At 34.1% G+C, this 21,455-nt stretch overlaps 1 protein-coding gene across 5 annotated transcripts in view; it reads left to right on the top strand.

The window, feature by feature from the left end:
- Positions 1–21,455, top strand: part of Mgtor (nuclear basket protein megator) — a 112,929-nt gene that overhangs the window by 28,000 nt on the left and 63,474 nt on the right. For 3 of the 5 annotated variants that reach the window (XM_069845487.1, XM_069845482.1, XM_069845485.1), the window contains exons 7-14: positions 3,098–3,879; positions 6,385–6,568; positions 12,161–12,379; positions 12,588–12,860; positions 17,988–18,180; positions 18,662–18,843; positions 19,497–19,610; positions 20,360–20,508. In XM_069845487.1, the coding sequence (XP_069701588.1) occupies positions 3,098–3,879; positions 6,385–6,568; positions 12,161–12,379; positions 12,588–12,860; positions 17,988–18,180; positions 18,662–18,843; positions 19,497–19,610; positions 20,360–20,508 (2,096 nt within the window). The remainder of the gene's footprint in view (positions 1–3,097; positions 3,880–6,384; positions 6,569–12,160; positions 12,380–12,587; positions 12,861–17,987; positions 18,181–18,661; positions 18,844–19,496; positions 19,611–20,359; positions 20,509–21,455) is intronic. The other 2 variants (XM_069845483.1, XM_069845484.1) reach the window with 2 other exon arrangements.

Below are 21,455 nucleotides of genomic sequence, written 5' to 3'. Positions count from 1 at the left end.
ATATTTGAACTGATGCTTAATGAATTTATAAACTCAAAATGTATAATATACAGTACAACTTACTTTTCTGCTAGTGAATGAATTAGACCTTGAAACTGAAGAAAGTGGTGGACAGTGAAAGGTGGGGAGGGGTGGATAAAGTGTGGTTTCTCTGCTTGCATTCCTGTCCCCTTCTTAATCCAAAATTTCGATAATCTGAACAAGCCCTGTTCCCAATTAGCTCAGATGAGTGGGGTTGTATTGTACAGAAAAATATATATTTTTTTTCATATAGCAGAAGGACAGTTTTACACATACCATTTTTCATTATTGTACAAGATACAGTAATGGAGAAAAAAAAAGTAGAATATTTCCAAAAATTTTACTGCTGTAAGCTGTACCTAACCCCTTAATAATAGACAAAATTATTGTATTACTAGCCGTACCCGTGCGCTCCGCTGCACCTGTTAGAAATAAATATAAAGTAATTACGTAATTAAAATAGGACGTTTGATCCAGGGAACATTCGTGTTTGTTAGAAGGCTAAATCGTTTAATATGTTACTTAATTGAAATTGTATTTAAATAATTAAATTGCGACCATTTTGGTCCAGAGACCACTCATTTGGTGCAATGACAATTCTTTAACATGTTTCTCATTTGTTATTACACGCAACTATAGTTTAATGAAGATTGACATATTTAGTTTTATTGTGTATACTTTGTATTACTTGCTATATGGTTCCCTTGAATTATGATAATAACTTAATTTTAACCCTTGTTTTCTACGTCTTCAGTAAATGGCGCTTGGCCCACTATGGTTCTGAAACCTTCAAATAACTTAAATAGTGATACAGCATAAACAGTGATATGTAATTATATTTCTTTCTTTCGAAAATGTAAGAATTCACGATCTCCTATGTACCATTGCCATGGAATGAATAAATGTGTTTTTTCTTCCTACTCAAAAATTTTATATTTTGCACATGGGAATTACTGCAGGAACAACAACGCTACAATCTGAGGCGGTGGTGAAAACGTATTGTATTATTATTTTAAAAGTCTATCAGACCTACCAAATTTTGCATAGAATAAAACTTGTCGGAAATCATTTTTAAAGAAACTTTTGTTATGTAACATTTTTCACAAAAAAACAATAATAAGCGAGATATTTCGATTTAATTCAGGCCCCGTTAAATGAAGTATTTTGAATGCCATATAGCCTAAAATCTAAATTACAACGAACTTAACTTATATTTCAATTTTCATCGAAATCCGTTCAGCCATTATCGCGTGAAAAGGTAACAAACAAACAGACAGACAGACAGACATAGAAACAAAAATTTCAAAAAAGCGATTTTCGGTCTCAGGATGAATAATTATACATGTTAACATCAATTATTTTTGGAAAAGGGAAAATTACCAGAAAATTTTCGGCTACATATTTATTATTATATTATATTATATAAAAAGTGCGTTGATAACGGATGTACTCCGATAAGAAAGTTTTTAATTTGTTGTGGGGGCTCTTGAATCTCAGAAGCAACAACCTTTACAACAGTGCAACATAATCTGCTTGGCTCATTACCCAATTTTTTTTTGCATTGCATTTATTGCATATATAGTCTATTTTATGTATTTTAACACGATTCAATTGAGCATAGTTAAAATTTGAATTATAAAATAATGGATTGCTAAGCTAACGTACTATTACTGCATACTAAATCAATACACTCTCGTTGTTCATTAATTCTCTGAGATTAAAATGAGTGTGTACATAAATATTATTTTAAGAAATACAGAAAACGAATGTACAAAAAAGCCTATCAAATTTCCTGTGCATAGGAATAGTTTAATAGCTTTCGATTGTTGCTGTCCAAGGCCCCTTTTTCGATTGTTGTTGCCCAAGGCCCCTTATAGACGTCATTTGTTATTTCATTGCACCGTCTTAGATGGCGTTATTTTAATTTTAAAACTCATTTATCTCATTAAATATCAGTCCTATCAAAATTTTGTAAAGAATAAAACTTATCGGAAATCATTTTTAAAGAAACTTTTGTTATGTAACATTTTTCACAAAAATCAATAATAAGCGAGATATTTCGATTTATTTAATTCAGGCCCCCTTATAACCCCCCTTTTAAATAAAGTATTTTGAATGCCATATAGCCTAAAATCTAAGTTACAACGAACTTAATTTATATTCCAATTTTCATATAAATCGGTTCAGCCATTATCGCGTGAAAAGGTAACAAACATACAGACAGACATACAAACAAAAATTTCAAAAATGCGATTTTCGGTTTCAGGGTGGTTAATTATATATGTTAGGACCAATTATTTTTGGAAAATCGAAAATTACCAGAAAAATTTCGGCTACAGATTTATTATTAGTATAGATTGTTACTGGTAAATAAGATACAGTACAGTACAGCTTCGATGTACTGTGTATATTAATATTATATGCTTTGCCTTTAGCTTTACTCTCAAATAAAACTAATGGCAGAGTATATAATATTAATATACAGTCTATAATACGGTTTACTGTACATAGGTATTAACATTGATTATAAATAATTATAGTCTGAACTATTTGGTGAGACATAAAATAAAATCACTGTAAAAATTGCATCAGGAGTGATAAAAAAAGTTATTTTTGTTCGAAGGGTTCTTAGAATAGAGGCCATCTGTGTGCACTATGTACACAGCCTTGTGTCTGCTTGGCAAAATTATCTTATGAAACTGTAATTACCTAACAGTTTGGCAACACCGAACTTGATTGAAATACAAATTAGGAAAAGCAGTAAGTTCATTGGTGATGAGTGTAAAAGGAAAGGAGGGGGGAATTAATGGTCAAGCTAATTGGATAAGTGGCAACAGTTCTTCACAGACACATGTGTAGTTTGATAGCTGTCATATCTGTTTCAAAAATAGTGTCCAGATGCATGCATGGTAACAATATTACATCATCAACATGATTAGCAAGTTCATGTACTTCATTTATGTCGGAATTAGTTTATAATATGAAGTGCATAAAGCAAACAAACGCTGAAATTTTAAATTGCTTTTTTAATATTGTACTATAATGGTGTCCATTCCAACTAATTTTTTTTGCGTAGGTGGTTCTGCATTCAAATGATATTCAACAGTTATCAACAATGAAAGAAAAGCTTACAGAAGTGAACTCGGAAGTTGCTGAACTTCGGCGTTCCAAAGAACAAGCAGAAAATGCATTAAATGAACTACGATCAGGCTGGGAGAAGAGAGAGGAACATCTTAAGAAAGAGATGGAAGAGACTCGTCAACAACTGAAAGATATGGATTCTCAGAATGCTTTGCTCCATGATCAGATTCAAGCATTGAGCTCACAGCTTGCTGTTTTACAGGCAAGTGGTCGTCGTGTAGAAACTCCTTTTGCTGTAAATGTTTCTAGCGGCTCATTAAATACATCAGCATCAGAAGATGAAAAGAAATCATCTGACCAGTTACTTCAAATTGTCAGATATCTCCGTAGGGAGAAAGATATAGCCATCTCTAAATATGAGGTGGTGCGTACTGAAAATGTGCGTCTGAAGTCTCAGATGGAGTATCTTGAGAAACAGCTTGAACAAGCAAATAAATCCTTACTTGTGGAGCAGGAAAATAAGGAATCGTCATCTGTAACAGCTGCCAAACACACTGAATTGTTGAGAAAGCTTGAAACATTAAATGCAATAACAGATAGTAATCGCATATTGCGTGAGGAACGTGATAGTCTGCAAATTAGAGTTCGTGAACTGGCAGAGAAGGCTGAGAAATTGGAAAAAGAATTGGGGCCTTTACAAGAAGCTAACAATGACTTTTCAGCTCGTGTTGAATCAATGAATGCTGAAAATGTTGCACTTCGTGGAGAAGCAGGAAGGTATGTATAAATGTCATAATTCCTTACATAATTTATATATGTACAGTGCTTTTCTTCTGGAGAAAAAAGTGGTGGAACTCTGTGTAGAATATAATATTATAGCAGACGGGGAAATTATTACTGTATAGTGCATGGGAATTTTGTATTTTTAACCTCCTTTTCGTCCAACTACAAGACTTTCAAGGCTTGAATGGAGTTCAAGAAAAATTATGTTAAAACATAGGCTTAATTATTAACACATTTCTCTGTTCGATGATGAGAAACACAACAAAAAAAAAGGTGCCAGAGGAAAAGAAATAACTATATATATATATATATATATATATATATATATATATATATATATATATAAACACACACACACACACACCGTATATTTCCGAATGTAAGGTGCTCCCCAAATTCAAGATATAATAAAGTAAAAAAAAAAAAAAAAAAAAGTATTTTTTCCCTCATATAGGACTTACTACAAAATAAATTTACGAGCAGATCCCGGAAATATTTTAGTATACTGTAACAAGTTCAATGTTCTCTCTTCTGTTTGCTATCATATTTTTAAACCATCTGTACCAAGTGTGCATTGTTGAAAGTACTGTTCCTGAGAACAACAATGAGTAATATCGTGTTACCGTTAATAATTGAAAAGAGAAATATTCGTAAGAAGGTAGAAGTGAGTGCATTGTTGAAAATATTCATAATACACTGCTCTCTTAAATTGGCTGTGCACATTGGGAATTAAATAATCTCTTTCCCGAAATACACTGGGAAATGTTTCATGTAAAATAATTTTTATCTCGAAAAGGAAGCAAAAATGAGCAAAATTGTATTAAACCTGTTTGTTTGACATATCTAAAAAAAATAGCCCCCTGAAATTAACGACATTACTTACAATTCACACTCTAGTTCGGGTTTTATTTTTTAACATAATCTGCCCTCAATAAGGGTGACCATAAAGATCTGGAATAAAAGCACTACAGAATGATTAGAAAGACAAAAAAAAAGATTAAATACTGGAATTGTTAAGTAAAAAATTCCAGAGAAATGCAAACCCAATAGAATCGTTAATGGCCAAAATATAAATGGTAATGTAATATTTGGATTGAATCCTTAAGGATATTCAATAAAATTTTTTTATTTAATAACAATTGGAGACCGAGTGCTTTTAAAATATTTCATGTGAATTTAGGAAGTGTGCCGCGTGCACCAAACAAAAGACCAGATATGAAATGCACGACTCATAAATGGATCTCTTCTCCTCATCAACATGCTGTGCCTGCAGGGCATCCCTCTCAAACCGGATTGTAGGATTAAGAACTATTCCCTTAGATTGAGTCCTGTGGATGGTTACAATATGAGCTCTTCTGTTCGAATCTAAGGATGAAACGCAGTGAATCTCATCATTTACCTCCCATTCACGTTGCTTGAGGACATCAGCAATACCGGTCCTGGCCTTATGGTGTCGATTGTTGCGCAGCAGCTCCCTTTTTTGTCAGAATCCCAACAAGTGACCAAGAGTTTCCGTCTCGTTTCAGCTGGGATTGTGAGAACGGATTGTGTTGAAACTTCTTTCAGGCACAGATCTAACTGCAGATAGATTGCTGTACATTTTAATTGCATTATGTATTCTGAAATTGATAAATTTGCTTTTGGTGACATCCAGGAATTTTCCTTGGCGCACTGAGAATACAAGATAACTCCATTGCCCTTATGAGGTAATTCACATCATGATTCAAAACTTCTGTTCTGCAAGATCTCCCTCAATTGTCGACCTTAGTGTTGGGAGCAATAGAAGACTTGTTGATGTTTAGTCTACGTAGACTCAGTTGCTGTTCAAGTGAATTTATTTGCACAGTTAAGCACATAATTCGTCAATAAAAAAAATATACAAGTATTATCTCAAAGCAAAATAAAAGCTAAAAGAAATTATTGTCACCTGCAGCAACAGCACCAGGGCAGGAATTAGTTTAATTAAAGTCATTCATTCCACCTCCATATGAAACTGGTTATTCCAACTTTTTAGATTGTCCTAGTCTTCTTTGTCCATGGGCTATATTTAATGGTCCATTGTCTTGTATTTATGAACATTAATCCTTCCAATTTTTCCTATATTTCTGTATGATAATAAGTAGATGTTATATTTAATTATTTTCTTATAATAAACATTCATTTCTTTCTTTGTTCAAAAGTTTATAACCTGCTACTTTTCTTATGAACCACATTTCTACCAGTTCAATTCTCCTTAATTGGTCTTTTTTAATCTAATTGTCGTAATCGTGAAGTAAAATGGAAGTAGTAATTGCTTTATAAAATTTAAATATTCCAAAATGCATTTATATAGCACATTTTATTGTACTTGTAAATATTTGTATAAAGTTAATGTCAATAGTATACCCATTTAATCAGATTTTATAAATTTCTTGTAAATATTATGATTATGAGATATGAGTTGAACTTGCCAGCACATTATGCTTTTGAATTTGAAATGAGTGTTTGTGCTTTCATTAGGTTGAGGCAGAGAGTCAACTTCTTAATTGAACGTTCAAGTAAAGCAAGTCCTGAAGATTGGCGGCGATTACAACAAGAGAGGGAAGGCCTTGTAAGGCAGTTAAGTGGAGAGAAGGAGGCCCATCAAAAGACTCAAGAAGAAAATAGAGGACTTCGACAGGAGAAATCCCGGTTGGAAGAACAGGTTAGATATACTACAATCTATTGGGAGATATTAATAATGTTGAGTTGTTAGTTATCACTCGACAATCCCGAGTTCTAACTCGCATGTGTATTAATAAACATACTTATCTCTCAATCAGTCTGGCACTGACCTTTGATCATTGAGTAACAACTCTCGATGAAGCAACAGACGAGAGACAAGTCACTATTCTATATTAATAAACGCTACTACTCACTCATATAATTGAGTTTATACTATCAACTTTCTGAGTTAACTGAATAGGTGACTCAAAGTGGTTGAGTGAAGTTAAAAAATCGTAATGACGAGGTATATTATTGTTGTATAACGCAGAAGAAAAGGTATAAACATCGCAGAGAAGCTTGTTAACATAGTTACAAAGATTTGTACAAATTTAAGAAGGAGAACGTATAGTGACTAGCGCGGAATTTCTTGCAAGATTCAAATGGGAGAAGAGGAACAGCTCTCGATAATGAACTGAAAATGAGAATTTTCTTATGTGGGCTATCCAGGTTTTCAAATGGGCGTTCCAGAGGATATGGATATTTCCCATGGTACCATGTCACTTTTCATTTCATTGTATTCCATAGATCTTGTGTTAGCATTAAAGCTTCAAGATACGAAACAAGAGTTAAACAATTTTTGGTGAGATGAAGTGAGGCCGAGGATTTGCTATAGATTACTTGGCATTTGCCTTACGTTTGGGGAAACCTCGGAAAAAAAACTCAACCAGGTAGTCAGTCCAAGGAAAAATCTAACCCAAGCCCAAGTGCAGCTCCTGATCAGCAGCTAGCGAGTCTGCTGACTAACGTAAGTAGGTTATTTTACGACGCTGTATCAACATCTCAGGTTATTTAGCGTCTGAATGAGATGAAGGTGATAATGCCAGTGAAATGAGTCCAGAGTCCAGCATCGAATGTTACCCAGCTTTTGCTCAAATTGGGTTGAGGGAAAACCTCGGAAAAAACCTCAACCAGGTAACTTACCCCGACTGAGATTCGAACCCGGGCCACCTGGTTTCGCGGCCAGACGCGCTAGCCATTACTCCACAGGTGTGAACTCAGTGAAAGAGTGTAGACCTACTCACAAAGTACAGTAAAGATTTCTAAATTTTGGAATATCTTTTTACATGATGTCCTTCTATATACCCCAGTCATTATCCTTATAGCTTTCTTTTATAAAACAAATTCTAACTGCTGGGAAGTTGCAGATTCTTTGAAATTAAAAGCATTTAATTGCGTTAAATTTCTAACAACTGTCCAAGAGTTACAGAATGCAAAAAGGAAGTATTCATTTCCTGACGCCATTGAAGCTGTGAATTATACCAATATTTTTATTTAAAAAAAATGGACATGCCGATGAGTATTTTAGCAAAACAAAAAGGTGTTGCGAGCCTTAATGTACGAACTACCTGCAATGTCAAGGAAGAATTCACAAGCGTGGATAATTATTTCTATATTAGGCCTATATGGAGAAATTGGAATGTTTCTAGAGTAATGATTGGCAATAATGCCAATACACTTCTTCTGGATGATATGGATTATGGAATTCTGTGGTTCCAAGGCAAAACATGATACTTAAATGATAAATGAAAATTAAACTTGGAACCCTTATTACAAATAATTTTCTACACAAATAAAGCACATCAACTGCTTGTATTCTTTGATTTTTGCACAACCACTTATTTCATTTAACTTGTGTGTTCATCTGGGGCACAAAATTCCACCTGGACAAAAAAATGACTTACACCCCTTTACCTGAACACCACAGATTTATCTTCGAATGAAGTCATTCATTGCTAGATTCAAATATCAATCAATCAATCAGTCGTTTATTAATGCCATGAGCAACAGTTTGTTGCAATAGACATAAAATATAAAAACAGATGAATACAACAATACAAAGGAAATGCAATACTGGTAATAATAATAACAATAACCAATACTAATAATAATCGTAATAATGAAGAACAATGCAGCTTATAAATTTAGAATACATTTACAGTGGAGTCAAGAAATTCACTAATACTATAGAATGGATGGTTGATTAACCAGTTATACAAAACAGATTTAAATTGTATATAACTTGCATCATGTGCCTTCTGTGGTAACTTATTAAACATTGTTATAGCAATAGAATTGAACCATTTTTTGGATTTACTTAATCTAACTCTAGGTTCTGAAAGACAATAATTGTACCTTGTATTATAGTGATGAACTTCTGTTTTAAGATAATGAGTATTAAGGGTACTGGGACGTGACGAGTGCCTATTTTAGCTCTTGAACTAGCAAATAACATATAGGCTCTACTGAAGCATTCCTATGTCACAGGTTTATGAAATTTATACCATGCATTAAACAATGTTTATATTATCTTTTCATGAAAAATTAAATCACTTATCTCCAATAGAATATTTATAGGATGTCCCCAAATAAGGTAATTAGAAAATAAATTCTTATGCATGGTTCATCAGGTAGGTACACATATCTCATAGAATTTTAGTCAGACATCTCTAATTTTTTTGTGGTACAATAAGAACATATCAAGTGACAAAATGAATGCACTACTTTCTTGACTAAACATCACATGTGTAAAAAATTAAAAAAAAATTAACATAATTTTTTTCCAAAATTTTCCTTAGATTTGAATTTTTAAAAATTCAATGATGAAGTTTAAAAGAAAACCACTCCATTCATTTTAAAGAGTTAATTAATATGTACCTGCCACAAAAATTTCATGACTCTATCTTCATTAGTTTATGAGATAAGTGTATCTAAGTTTTGAAAAACAAGGTTACGGGAAAATGCAAAAAACTGAAAACGTGTATTTTGTACTTCACTCAACAATCTAGAACATTCCAGCCCCATACTCATCCTGCTCCTGTGTTTCTTGGTCCTCTCTCCTCCTTTTGGCATTCCTCTTTCTTGTTCTGGCGTCTTTAGTCATTTGCAAACCAAACTTTTCACCGTCTTCGAAGCGCTTCTTGTCAATGGTGTAAAGTGCAGTTTTTGTATTTGAGCCCACTTCAATGCCCAAACTCTCCAACACATTTAGTCTACTTACACAACCATCATTAAAACAGATGACTGCATCTAATACACCCAGTTTTAAGGTTTTTAAACCCACAAAAACTGTTTTTGGGATGCGCTCCCATATACAATGATTAAAGCTTTCATTAGGGTTTTGTGTATTCCCATGTAAGCATTTTTTCAATAGCTCCTGGTTGCTGAGGTCCCTAAAGATGGGTTTTATTTCATCCATCACAGCTGGAGGCAGTGAATGCTGATGGGAATACTTATTTCCAGTGACTGAAGCTTTATTGTACCCACACCAGCAGTCTTCATCTGTACCTGGAGGACATAACGTGTGATATGGCTCCTCATCTGTGCTATACTTGTGGAAGTATATTGCCCACACTGCTCTTCTCATTTTTTCTACATCTTTTCCAGCATTCCTCCTTATGGCCAGTCCATAATAGGTTTGCAACTGATCTATTGCACTATCTGTTAGCCGCCCTCTCCCTGTTAGCGGTTTACCATCAGAACATTTTTTACCTTTCATGTCTTTACATAATTTTCTTAGTCTTGTTCCCATTCTCTTTTGCACATGTCCACAGCACTCCAGCTTACTTACTTCCACATTCCCATAAACATTTAATTCTTCAACTTTCTTATATCCCTTTGAGTCCCCATCTCCTAAGTAATTCACATACCTGACCTGGTATAAATTCTCAGACCTCTGAAAAATTTTTACTACTCCATCGCTCTCCATCCCACCACTGAAGCCATCATAATTTTTCATGCAAACATGTCCAGGCTGGTCTGATTTACAATTATGGCAGAATTTTGTCAAACATTCGACATCAATTACTTTCCCATTGTCTAGTGAAGTTGCAGTGATGACACCATTGAGGGAAGTGTGGCCTCGCTTCTGCCAGGACCCATCGAAAGCAGCAGTTATGTCCCTACTGTTTTCATTTAGAGCCACTGCTTCTTCTATAGCATTTGTCATAGATTTTTTTGCTACTTCTTCCAGACATTTCAACAGTTGGGAAGTGCAGAAATTAAACTTGGCAGTTGGTGGAGGGAGATCCATTATACCACACAGAGTTTGTGCTGGCTTCCTGCCTCTGCCAATACTTCTCATTCCATATACAAATCTTAAATTTACTTCATAACATTTTGTTTTCCCTACCTTATTGGATGTCATACTTGAAGCAGACTCTTTACACTTATTACAAACAACAGACAGTTTAGTTGCAAGCCCTTGCCTACAATTTTTATTTTCTGTAAGTTCAATACAGTCGACGCCACTACAATACTTACACTGTACAGTTTTCTTCACCAAATTAGATAATAATTGAATGTCCACAATGATAAAACCCTTTGAATATCCCTCATCACTAAAATAAAAGTTGTCATTACACTCTGGTTTTATGTGAGACAATTTTCTTGCAGAAGCTGAATGCACTTCTCTACTGCAGCTAGGCTCTGACAGGTTATGTTCACTTATATTATGTTTGCTTTTACTTACATTACCATTAAACACTGGTTTTCTTTTGCCAAACTTCTTTAATCTGCCCATTTTTACTACACACACACACACACACACACACACACTAATAATGCTGAATAAAACTGATGCAAATAACACCACAAAGATTCTTTTTGCAACAAAATTTACACGAGGTTATTCAAAACAAAACAGGAGTGCTTTCCACTGGGCTGTGTTATGCTCTTTGCAGTTTCAGAGTATCCAGAAGCACCAACAACAGCAAAGAAATTTACCCGGTCAAAATATTCCAATAAATAGCCCAGAAATTATAACATATTTAATAAGTTGAATTGGGCATTTAAAAAAGGGGCGTGCAACTACGACGCCATTTTTAAATTCCCTATTTTAGGGCATTTAAACCCAGAAACCCCTACAATATATATATTTTTGGATAGAGAATTTATTCAAGAATTCGAAAACAATGAAAACAAAAAATGACATTTTTGGCCGATTTTCACGTCCTAGTACCCTTAAGGTTTTTCTTAATTTTCATTAGACATGAATATATATAAATTTGTGACAGTTAAAATTTTTTCTTGAATAAATAGTGGTTTACAGTGAGCATCATATGCAGACCCTGTATAGCCTTTTTTTTTTGTAGAATGAGAATTTTGGATAGGCTACTGCTATTTCCCCAAATATAAATACCATATGATAATGTACTATTGAAAAAGCGTAATAAGAATTTATGAGGTAGAATGTTGATATTAAAGATTTTAAATGTCTCAATAAGTAAATTACTCTTGATAGCCTAATACTTAACAAATTAATATGTTCATCCCGTGCTCATGAGTCATATTGATCATTCACTTCTATTTTAGTTACAAATATTAACAGTCCTACTAGTATAACTTAAAATTTGGGTACAAGGAGAAAAGACTTAAGGAAATACTTGCATACATTTTTGTACATCCCTAGGATGATAGAAGTAATTTGTTTTAGAAATCCATCTATGTATTAGTATTACAAAATGTTTACTCAAAGGAATCTTTGCATTCGACCTAATACGATTTTAATATAATGTTATAATTATCATTTTAGTTGAGCGCTCTTCAGCGCCTACAACAGCAGCAAGCAGAGGATCTTCGCAAACGTAATGAAGAATTGAACACATTGAACCAAAACCTGATTAAGCTGCAACAAGAATTGTCAGAGACCAAGACAACCTTATTTAAGAAAAATGAAGAACTGGCTACAATTACAGAAGATCTCGGTGCCAAGGAAGCTCTTTTGACCGACAGTAAAAACAAAGAATTACAGGTTTGTATGGGTAGCATTTTTTATGTGTACCTATTCAAGATAGTGGACAAACTAAATTATCGTTTCAGTTTCAGTCATTAATTGACATACAGATAATGTGAATTAGCTATTAGAAAACTTTGCAATGAGAGGAACTATACGAATGAAGTAAGAAGTATGTAAGATTAATTATGAGCAGTTTTTAAAATAGAATATAAAACACTTTCAGATCCGTAAGATAGCACGGCGATACAAATCACAGTATGAAGAATTAACAAAGACAGTGGAGGAAGAGAGAAAGACTGCCAAAGACAAGGAGGATGCTGCTGTGGCTGCTGCAACAGCTGCTGCTACTGCTGCTGCCGCTGCCACTTCAAACATTCAGGATATTCCTTTGGAAACACAAGAACAGCTGCGTGACGAGGGTAGAAGAGAAGTAGAGGTTAAAATTAAGGAAGTGGAGAGCAGGCATTCTGATGCTGTGAAGGAGCTCAAGGAGCAGGTATTTATACCTGTATATTTGTTTCAAAACAAAATGAACGGTTCAATGAACTTGTAATTATTATTATTATTATTATTATTATTATTATTATTATTATTATTATTATTATTATTTTTATTTTTATTTTTATTTTGTGCTTAAAGTACCCTTTGTCCTTTAAGGTACCTAGCTCACAAATGATGAGAAGATATCTAAAATAAAATTTAGGATATAGACATCATTCTCGTCGCCACCACTACCATCACTGTCACTGGTACCCCCATTAACTTTCGTCATCTTCATTGCCAGCTTTTGGGGACAATCTGTTATGCATTCTAACAGGAAATGCACCTACTCTTGTTAATTCGTTAATAGATTCCGTGCAGATTCTCATTAATTTTCATTAAATTATACAGTAGAACTTCGTTTTAATGTTCACCTTTTTAAGGAATGGTTTTGAAGTTTCAGAAGAATTACCATAAAAACAATGTATAATTCAGTCGGTATGATGATGATTGACAGATGTCAAGTTTTGAGTTTAAGAAAGAAGGTTGAAAGACCTTTAAGTTCTCACACACCAATCACATTATTTTTCCAACAGTCAAAGTTCAATTACTTTATGTTGCTTTTCTTAGTTGTCAGTTGTGTCTGTTTCATTGATATATGTATTTGTTCTGTAATCTGGTGATTTGTGGTGATCTAAGTGATTATTATAGAATTTTATAATTACATAAATATTATTTTAATTTATTTACATATTATAGTTTTATAATTACGATACTCCTTATATAGAACAAATGTGGCAGTTATACTATTTATATTACTATATATTTGAATGGCTTTTTGAATACGCTGTCTGTTTTAGCAAAATTCCATACCTGTTTAAAATATTTGTGATTGTCGATTGATAGCTGTACCATAATAGTAAAGTCAGTGTGGCACAAATAGCAGCTCATCGCAGTCGATTTTAAATTCTATTTTATTTTATTGAAACACAAATGTATGCAAAAAATATTCACTTAGTATAAACCGACTATAAGTACCATCCTTGGCATATCTTGCGTTTTGTACAATCTGAGGTAATTCTCCTTTAAATCTGCTGTGAATATTAAACAAACCCCACTGATAAACCTTACATTCCCTCAAGTTCAAGGTTGTAGCACCACAGATTATTATTTATTATTGAAATTAACAGCTGACAAGCTCTTAGATACCTACGGCACAAGGATAATGGGGCTACAGAATGCTACAGAATATTGTGATCACTGATCACATACAGAAACAAAAAACTCATTCTTAACACTATGGCAGCAGACATAGCCAATAATATAAATGTATAACTGGGAAGACTAGATCTGAGCCAAACACGTGCAGAGTGGAAAGCACTTCCCCCTTCTTGCTGCTACGAAGGAAATATGTCATCATGGTCTACTGTGCATACCATTGTTTGACTAGACCTGAGTCAAACATGCGCAGAGGGAAAGGCACTTCTTTCTGCTGGATGCTACAGAGGAAATAATGTTATGGGCTACTGCTCATTCCAGTGTTTAGCTCAGGTCTTATCTAGTGGTGGGATGTGATTTGTTGAAGACCTGTGATTTTGTCACTGGTTCTGACTATGACTATCATTCGAAAATCACAGCTCTGAGAAATCACCATCTCTGTGCAATGATGGCGACTGATGTCGACTGTGATTACAGTGGAACCTCAATACATCGTTTCCGTTACCGTCGTTTTCTCGCCTTTTTCGTCCGTTTTTTTTTTGGTCCCAGAAATTGTCCCATATAAATATCGTTATTTTTCTTGTTTTCGTCATTCTTCGAACTATTGTTTTATCGCATCGATCGTTGAGAAATCATAGCCTGACACCATATTTTTCCTCATGAATAGTTTTCTTTTCCTCTGAAAGGGCGAACTTTTTGCTCTCCATTATTATCTTTGAAGCAAGAGGATGCAGAAGATTGTGATCCGGAAACTGTGTTAAACTTCGCGGAGAAACGTAAAATGTATTATACTACCATGATACATGACGTGATTCGTCATCTTAGTGCAGTGCGCAAACAGTGCGTTTGGTATAGTCTGTTAATGCGGAAATTAGTTACTACATGTGTGATCTGTGCTATGAAGACAAGTATTAGATTCTGAAAAGAAATGCAGTTCTATAGTAACTGATTGATTAATCAGATTTTTCCGCACAAGAACGATGTTGTTGTTGTTTTCTAATGCCAGGCGTTTGACAATAAAGTCATTTGACCTCTCGCACTCCAACAATGTGGAGGTGTATAAACACTTAATACAGTATTTTTATGAAATATATTATTACGCAGTCGTCTTACTTAACGAGGTTTGTTGTCTTAATGCTGCGACTTATTTAGTCGGCTGTGCTACAACACAGATGCCTATCTCCACAGTGGCAAGTGTTTCTGTACATTGTTTATGTTCGGTATATGTTTATGTGCGTAGACACGTACAGGAGAAATATTTTTGTAGGGTTACTAAAGAGCTAGACAAGTTTCGGCATTATTTTCATGCAATAATATGATATAGACCTAATTTTTGACGCAGGTTCTAGTTGCATGTAATGTAACAGTATGGGGTAAGGAAGCCCACCTACTTTAAACAGTAGTATTAATTTTATGGGAATGGATTTGTGGTATCCATATCTGTATTCTGAATGTATCACAAATCTAAATTTATGATTTTCACATACTTCATTTCTGTCTAAATTATCTATAATGACCAACATCTCATAAGGAATAGCAAACTAATTTCTAGTGCATACGTTATCCTCATCACACGCATGACAGTGTGGGAGATGGTAAAATTCCACCTTTCTGTTTACTTCAGTATCGTTCTTATCAGAAATTCACTATAGAATTCATGCGTAAAATGTGCACGGAACGAAAGCTAATTGCAGATTTTTTTTGCAAGAAATAGTATACATAATGGTGCATTCAGTGTAATCACTAACCATTCGGTTGTTCATTTTATACCCTATTTAAGCAAACAATATATTTTTTATCGCAAGTTAACAAACAAGAATAAAATAATATGACACACTTCCATTATGATTTTATATTATTTATTATTATTATTGTTAAAAATTAAGTGCATCGATTATGTGGGTTTTCCCCTTAAATCATCTAGGGAACAGTGGAATATGTTCATAACTGTTGCGTCTATTATACGCCTAAATACGGTAATTTTTATGCTTTCCCGGTATTATCAATTTCCCATATTTATCGTTTTTATTCCCTGTTCCCCAAAAAATCTATGGATCGAGGTTTCACTGTAGCCTATATGTGACCATATATAACAGCTCCAGACAACTTCAAATCAGAAAATTCATACTAACTTGAATCACTAGATAACTGGAATCTATTATCGTCCCACTCAACTCTTTGATACTCAAGTGTACACCACTCACATTGTGTTCATTACTTGCTGCACTACTGGTAATTAGTATTGTTGATATAATATTTATGACATTTATAATATTTAGTATTGATAATTCACAGAAGAGCGACAAATATAAGCATCTGTTGTCACGTGATGGCAAACCATGTGCCGTCATAAGATAGTTCAGTTACATTCAGGATAACTTGGCAACATTCCAGTCATGAATCAGCCGAACACAAAAATCACATTGTGACATAATCACCATTATCTGTCACAGTTAGAGAAATCGACATCTTCAGCCAACATGTGACTCATAGCAATGATAACTGTGATTATACGACTGTACATAACAATGGCAATCACCAGGAAAAACTGTACACAAAATCACCATTATCTATCATGGCGTTTTTGTTCGGAGCTGTAATGGCAAAATGCTATCACATTCCACCACTAGTCTTACCTTTCCAGCTGTACAGCTTGATTCAAGGATTTTGGCCCCTGTAAAAAGTAAGTAGATAGACCAAGACCGAGTTACTTATCACTACTGTCGGGCTGGGTCACACAGGTCAGGTGGCAGAGTCATAACACCTAACACTTCCTTCTTATCATGTCGCGGTACACTGCGACTTAAAAACACAATATTCTTCCAACGTCGCATTACTAACCACTATGTCTGTTGACTAAACAATGTCATGATGGCTTATATTTTCTTGACATGAGTGTCCCTCAACTTCGAGCATAGATATTATTTTTATTCTTCTTTTTTCCTCTTCCCCTCCTAAGCACATTTGTTATTAAATTTCTTTCTTATGACGCAATACACAGCTCGCTTACTAGCCAAATAACGAAGGACAGGGGCCATTAATGCTGAATCGAGCTGTACCAGTAAATGCTCCTGGAAAAACGAAGATTAGTAGAATTTCGATAATCGAAATTAATGGTATTAAATAGCAAAAAATGATTAGTAGAAATGACAGTAAATAAGGGATGACTACAATTGAAGCTCTGCTGTATTTCATTTAAATCACAAGTGCATGCATATAATATGAAACATTGGAAGTTTTTTCCTTGAGACTGCAGTATATTTTTGTTCATTTTTCAGAAAGCCAAATTCTTACCAGTGTTTTATTTCACATAAAATAAAGTAATAATCAGTACTTCATGACTGACATATTTATATAATAGTAGAATATGTTATCTCTTTGCAAAATGACTTCGCAACAGAACTACAAAGCTGTTGCTTCCTGCTTAAATGCAGCTGACTGTATGAGTGAATGTGCAGTCCAAACTGCTGATCACTTGTATAACTAATTACTCGATAGTTGTGTTCGTAGGTCTATCGTATTGTCAGTTAAATGTTGCAGTGATATTGCTTTTGTACGTTGTTGAAATAACAGAGGTTTGTTGACAACCAGAACTTGAGTGACCTACAGAGGCACTTCTCAGAATCAGAAACAACTGCTCAACTATTCTGAATCAGACCCATATCGGCAATAAATTGTCAGTGCATTTTAAATATAGTGAATTGTGTATATGTTAAAAAGGAATATCTTTTGTATGACATATTTGAACTTCCTCTTTCGCCCATTACACTGATATTTTGAGGAAATAAATACGTACTTTCTGCATGTGTGTTGTATATATAAATACAAATAAAATTATAGGTTTTTATAGATATTACAAAAAAAATGTTTCCTAGTCATGAAGTATGATTCAGAATAATAATAAAACAATATTTTATTTTTGTAGGTAACAAGTTCTCAAGAAGAAGCAGAAAACCTACGCAAAGAGAATGACACTTTGAAATCATCTGTAGCAGATAAGGAAGAAAGAGCAAAGTCTGTGTTGAAAAAAGCTCGGCAGAATATAATGCAGCTAACTGAAGCAAATAAGATGTTGACACGTCAGCTGTCTGAACTTCAAAAGAATAAAGGCAATAGTGGTAAATTATGTAAAACCCTACTCTGAAAGGTAGATTTGGTTAGCTGTCTAATAAATCCGAGACCCAACAAAATCAGTATGCTGGTATGATCAAAAGAAAGAATATAGTTTGATCAGATGCTTTTCTGTCCAAATCTCTTATCTATTCTATTGTTTATCTGTTAAAAAAAGCTGCTGAAATTCTTCTTTTCAGAGAAGATAATGTAGACATGGAAATATTTTCTAACATTCTGAATATGAAATGATTGTGATTAAACAATAAAATATATGGAACAAAGCTGAGAAAAAGTGCACAATATTTTTATATCTTGACATTTTTAATATAAATATCTGTTTTTTTTTAACATTAACTCCTCTTTTTGGAAGTTAGGAGTTCTTTTTCAAAATTGAATACATTTTAAATTATTTTTTATACTGTTTTGCTTAATAAAATTTACAGTGTAAGCAGAAAATTATATCTTTCTTAATTTTCATTTTTGCAGATGATGGTGTTGTGCAGTTAAACAAAATAAAGACACAATATGAAAGCAGAATTTCCCATTTGGAGAAAGAAAATGCAGAAACACGTTCAGAAAAACAGCAAGAAAAGGAGCGTATGCTGAGAGATATAGATGCTCTGAATCAGCGACTGAACCAGTTGCAGCGTCAGCTAGACAAACAACAGGTATTGAACATAGAAATGTGTGTTGTACCAACTTATGCTTGAATTCCGAAATTTTGTTACTAATTTCACTTCTTTCTGTCTCATGTTGAGATAATTGAGTATTTTATTTCATTTATTCTCTTTCTCTTTCCAGATATAGAAGCTTTGTTACAAATTGTTTAAAGTGATTTACATATTGTTTAAATGCGAGCTTTTTCTCCATGATTTACATGTTTAAATGACGACTTTTTTTACGATTTATATATTTAAATAACGACGTTTTTCACGAATTACAGTAGTTTATTTATTGAGTTTGTTGTATTTTATGCGCCATTTTACGGTGTCCCTATTGATGTACCTCGAAAATCTGCTGTGGCTATGTTCAAATTGGCTACTGGTCACGATTGTCTCACTAAACACCTTTATCGAATCACCTTATTGACTTTTTCTAAATGCTTATGCATAAAGGAAGAGGATATAGCAAAATTGTGTATCTCTTGAGACTTTTGTGAGTCTTAAGTCCAAATGTTGGGAAGAAAGAAAAAATATAACTTCATTATTAAATCCTGAGCATTAGATACGCACACACTTTATTTTCATGGCAAGTGTTTATTTATAATATGTTACTCATTACAATTATTAAATAATTTGTCACTGTCTGTAATTTATTTCAGGGCTCTAAACCGTCTACAAGTTCTGGTCCAGTGGAGAAAGTTAATGTTGAACCTCCTACAGCCAACATAAAGCCAATGGCAGGACCATCTTCAACACAGTCAAAGCAACAGCCGGTCAGTTCATTTATGAATTAAATTTATTGGGTGAAATTTGATTATTAATAAGCATTTCTTCTGCAAAATATTTATGGTCCTCTTTAGCACACTATGCAGTTTATGAAACAGTTCCATGCTGTAGCCGTGTAGTCTAAGACATCATGCGGACTAGCAGTACGAAATAAATGATGGTTTGAGTCCTTATAGGGATAGAAATTTTCTCATGAAATTTCGGCCATTGTATAGTATTAGTGCTCACCCAGCATTTTGAGGAATTTGGAGAGTTACAATGAGTAGCGAAATTCAGTTTCATATTCCAGCTATAACTGCTGGGGGATCATCGTGCTGATCACATGTTACCCCCATATTGGGTCGATGATTGTTCACCTCTGATGAAACATATGAACGTGAAGCTAGCGGTTGACTGGCTTTTGAGGGGCTTTTGCACCATATATTTAATATATGAACAAGGGGAGTGTTAAACTTATAGGGCGACAGTTATTTCGTGATTGTTGTTGTTGTTGAAATGGTTCTCATTTTAATTAAATGTTAGAAAATAGTAATTAAATTTAAAAATTTGATGAAAGTTGATGAAACCAGCTAAAGATAATAACGTCACAGAGATAGTAGTTTTATTTAACTCCCAGAACTGTGTTAAAGGTGAACTTTGTGAAAGTAAAAATTACAATTAGCTGCAAGATTCAAGTGTATATGATGTTTTTCTTTGTTTTTGCTGTGTTTTGTGATATATTGTTTAATTTTTCTAGATGCAGCAGTCAATAACAGTCACTCCATGGCCTGGACGTGGTGAAACTCCATTTGCAAGTATTCGACCCATGTCGATGCAGTCACGTACAGCAGCAGTGTTACCTACCAGTCAGATGAGTAGTTCCACCAGCAGCCAAACTCCGACCAGGTAACTTTTTAATATAAGTACTTTAAATTGTACACATGTACTCTACATAACAAAGAAAAATGAATAGCAGACATGCTGAGAGTGCATCACTTGTGTTTACTGTAAGGATGACAGAATATACCACAAATATTTGGTCACTAGATTAAATATGTGTCCTATGAAGTGGCATACGAAATGTCTCACCATTTGTATGGAATGGAATATATTGCTACCACGAATTTCGTGATTTTTTAGAAAAGTATTTCTAAACCTGTAATTACAGAAAATGTACATTCTTCAATCCTTTTATGCCTGATTTGAATCTGCGAAACATCGCAAAATCCGTACCATGCCACAAATTTGTCATGGTTTGCGAAAACACGTGATTATTTAAGCACTTGGCGAATAGTGTGTGTGTGTGAATTTTTAGGTTTTGTGCGCGCACTGGGGGGGGGGGGGGGCGGAGGTGTGCGTGCTTGCATGCATGCAGCCCACTGAATGCACTCTTTGTTCCTACTGTATTTTGCAATGGGTTGCATGTTTATTTATAGCATCACCTATAGGTGAAAGAAGACTACTATTTTATTTTGTCCATGTGTAAGGCTGGTATTACACTATCAAAGGGTGACCACCTGGCTAAAAGGGAACCAAAATATCGTAACAATCCAAACCTACACACACACAGTAATACAAGAAATTGAAACAAAACGTGATCAGACTTGTATTAAGCACACCAAAACAACACACCAAGGAAAAAAGTTATATTGAAATAAAACCCGTACATTCATTGTACCAGAAGGATGCCATAGCTAAATTTAGGATTCTAACAGGTCATGACTGTCTGGTACACCATTTGAACAGGGTGAAAATATTCGATACGGGCACCTGTATGCTGTAATGAATGCAGAACACCTACTTTTCTGCTGTATCCGAATAAGGACGGACAAAATGCAGAAGTTATAAGTAGC

The sequence above is a fragment of the Periplaneta americana genome, chromosome 14, assembly GCF_040183065.1.
Source record: "Periplaneta americana isolate PAMFEO1 chromosome 14, P.americana_PAMFEO1_priV1, whole genome shotgun sequence".
Lineage (NCBI taxonomy): Eukaryota > Metazoa > Arthropoda > Insecta > Blattodea > Blattidae > Periplaneta > Periplaneta americana.
This window is presented reverse-complemented; position numbering and strand designations above follow the sequence as displayed.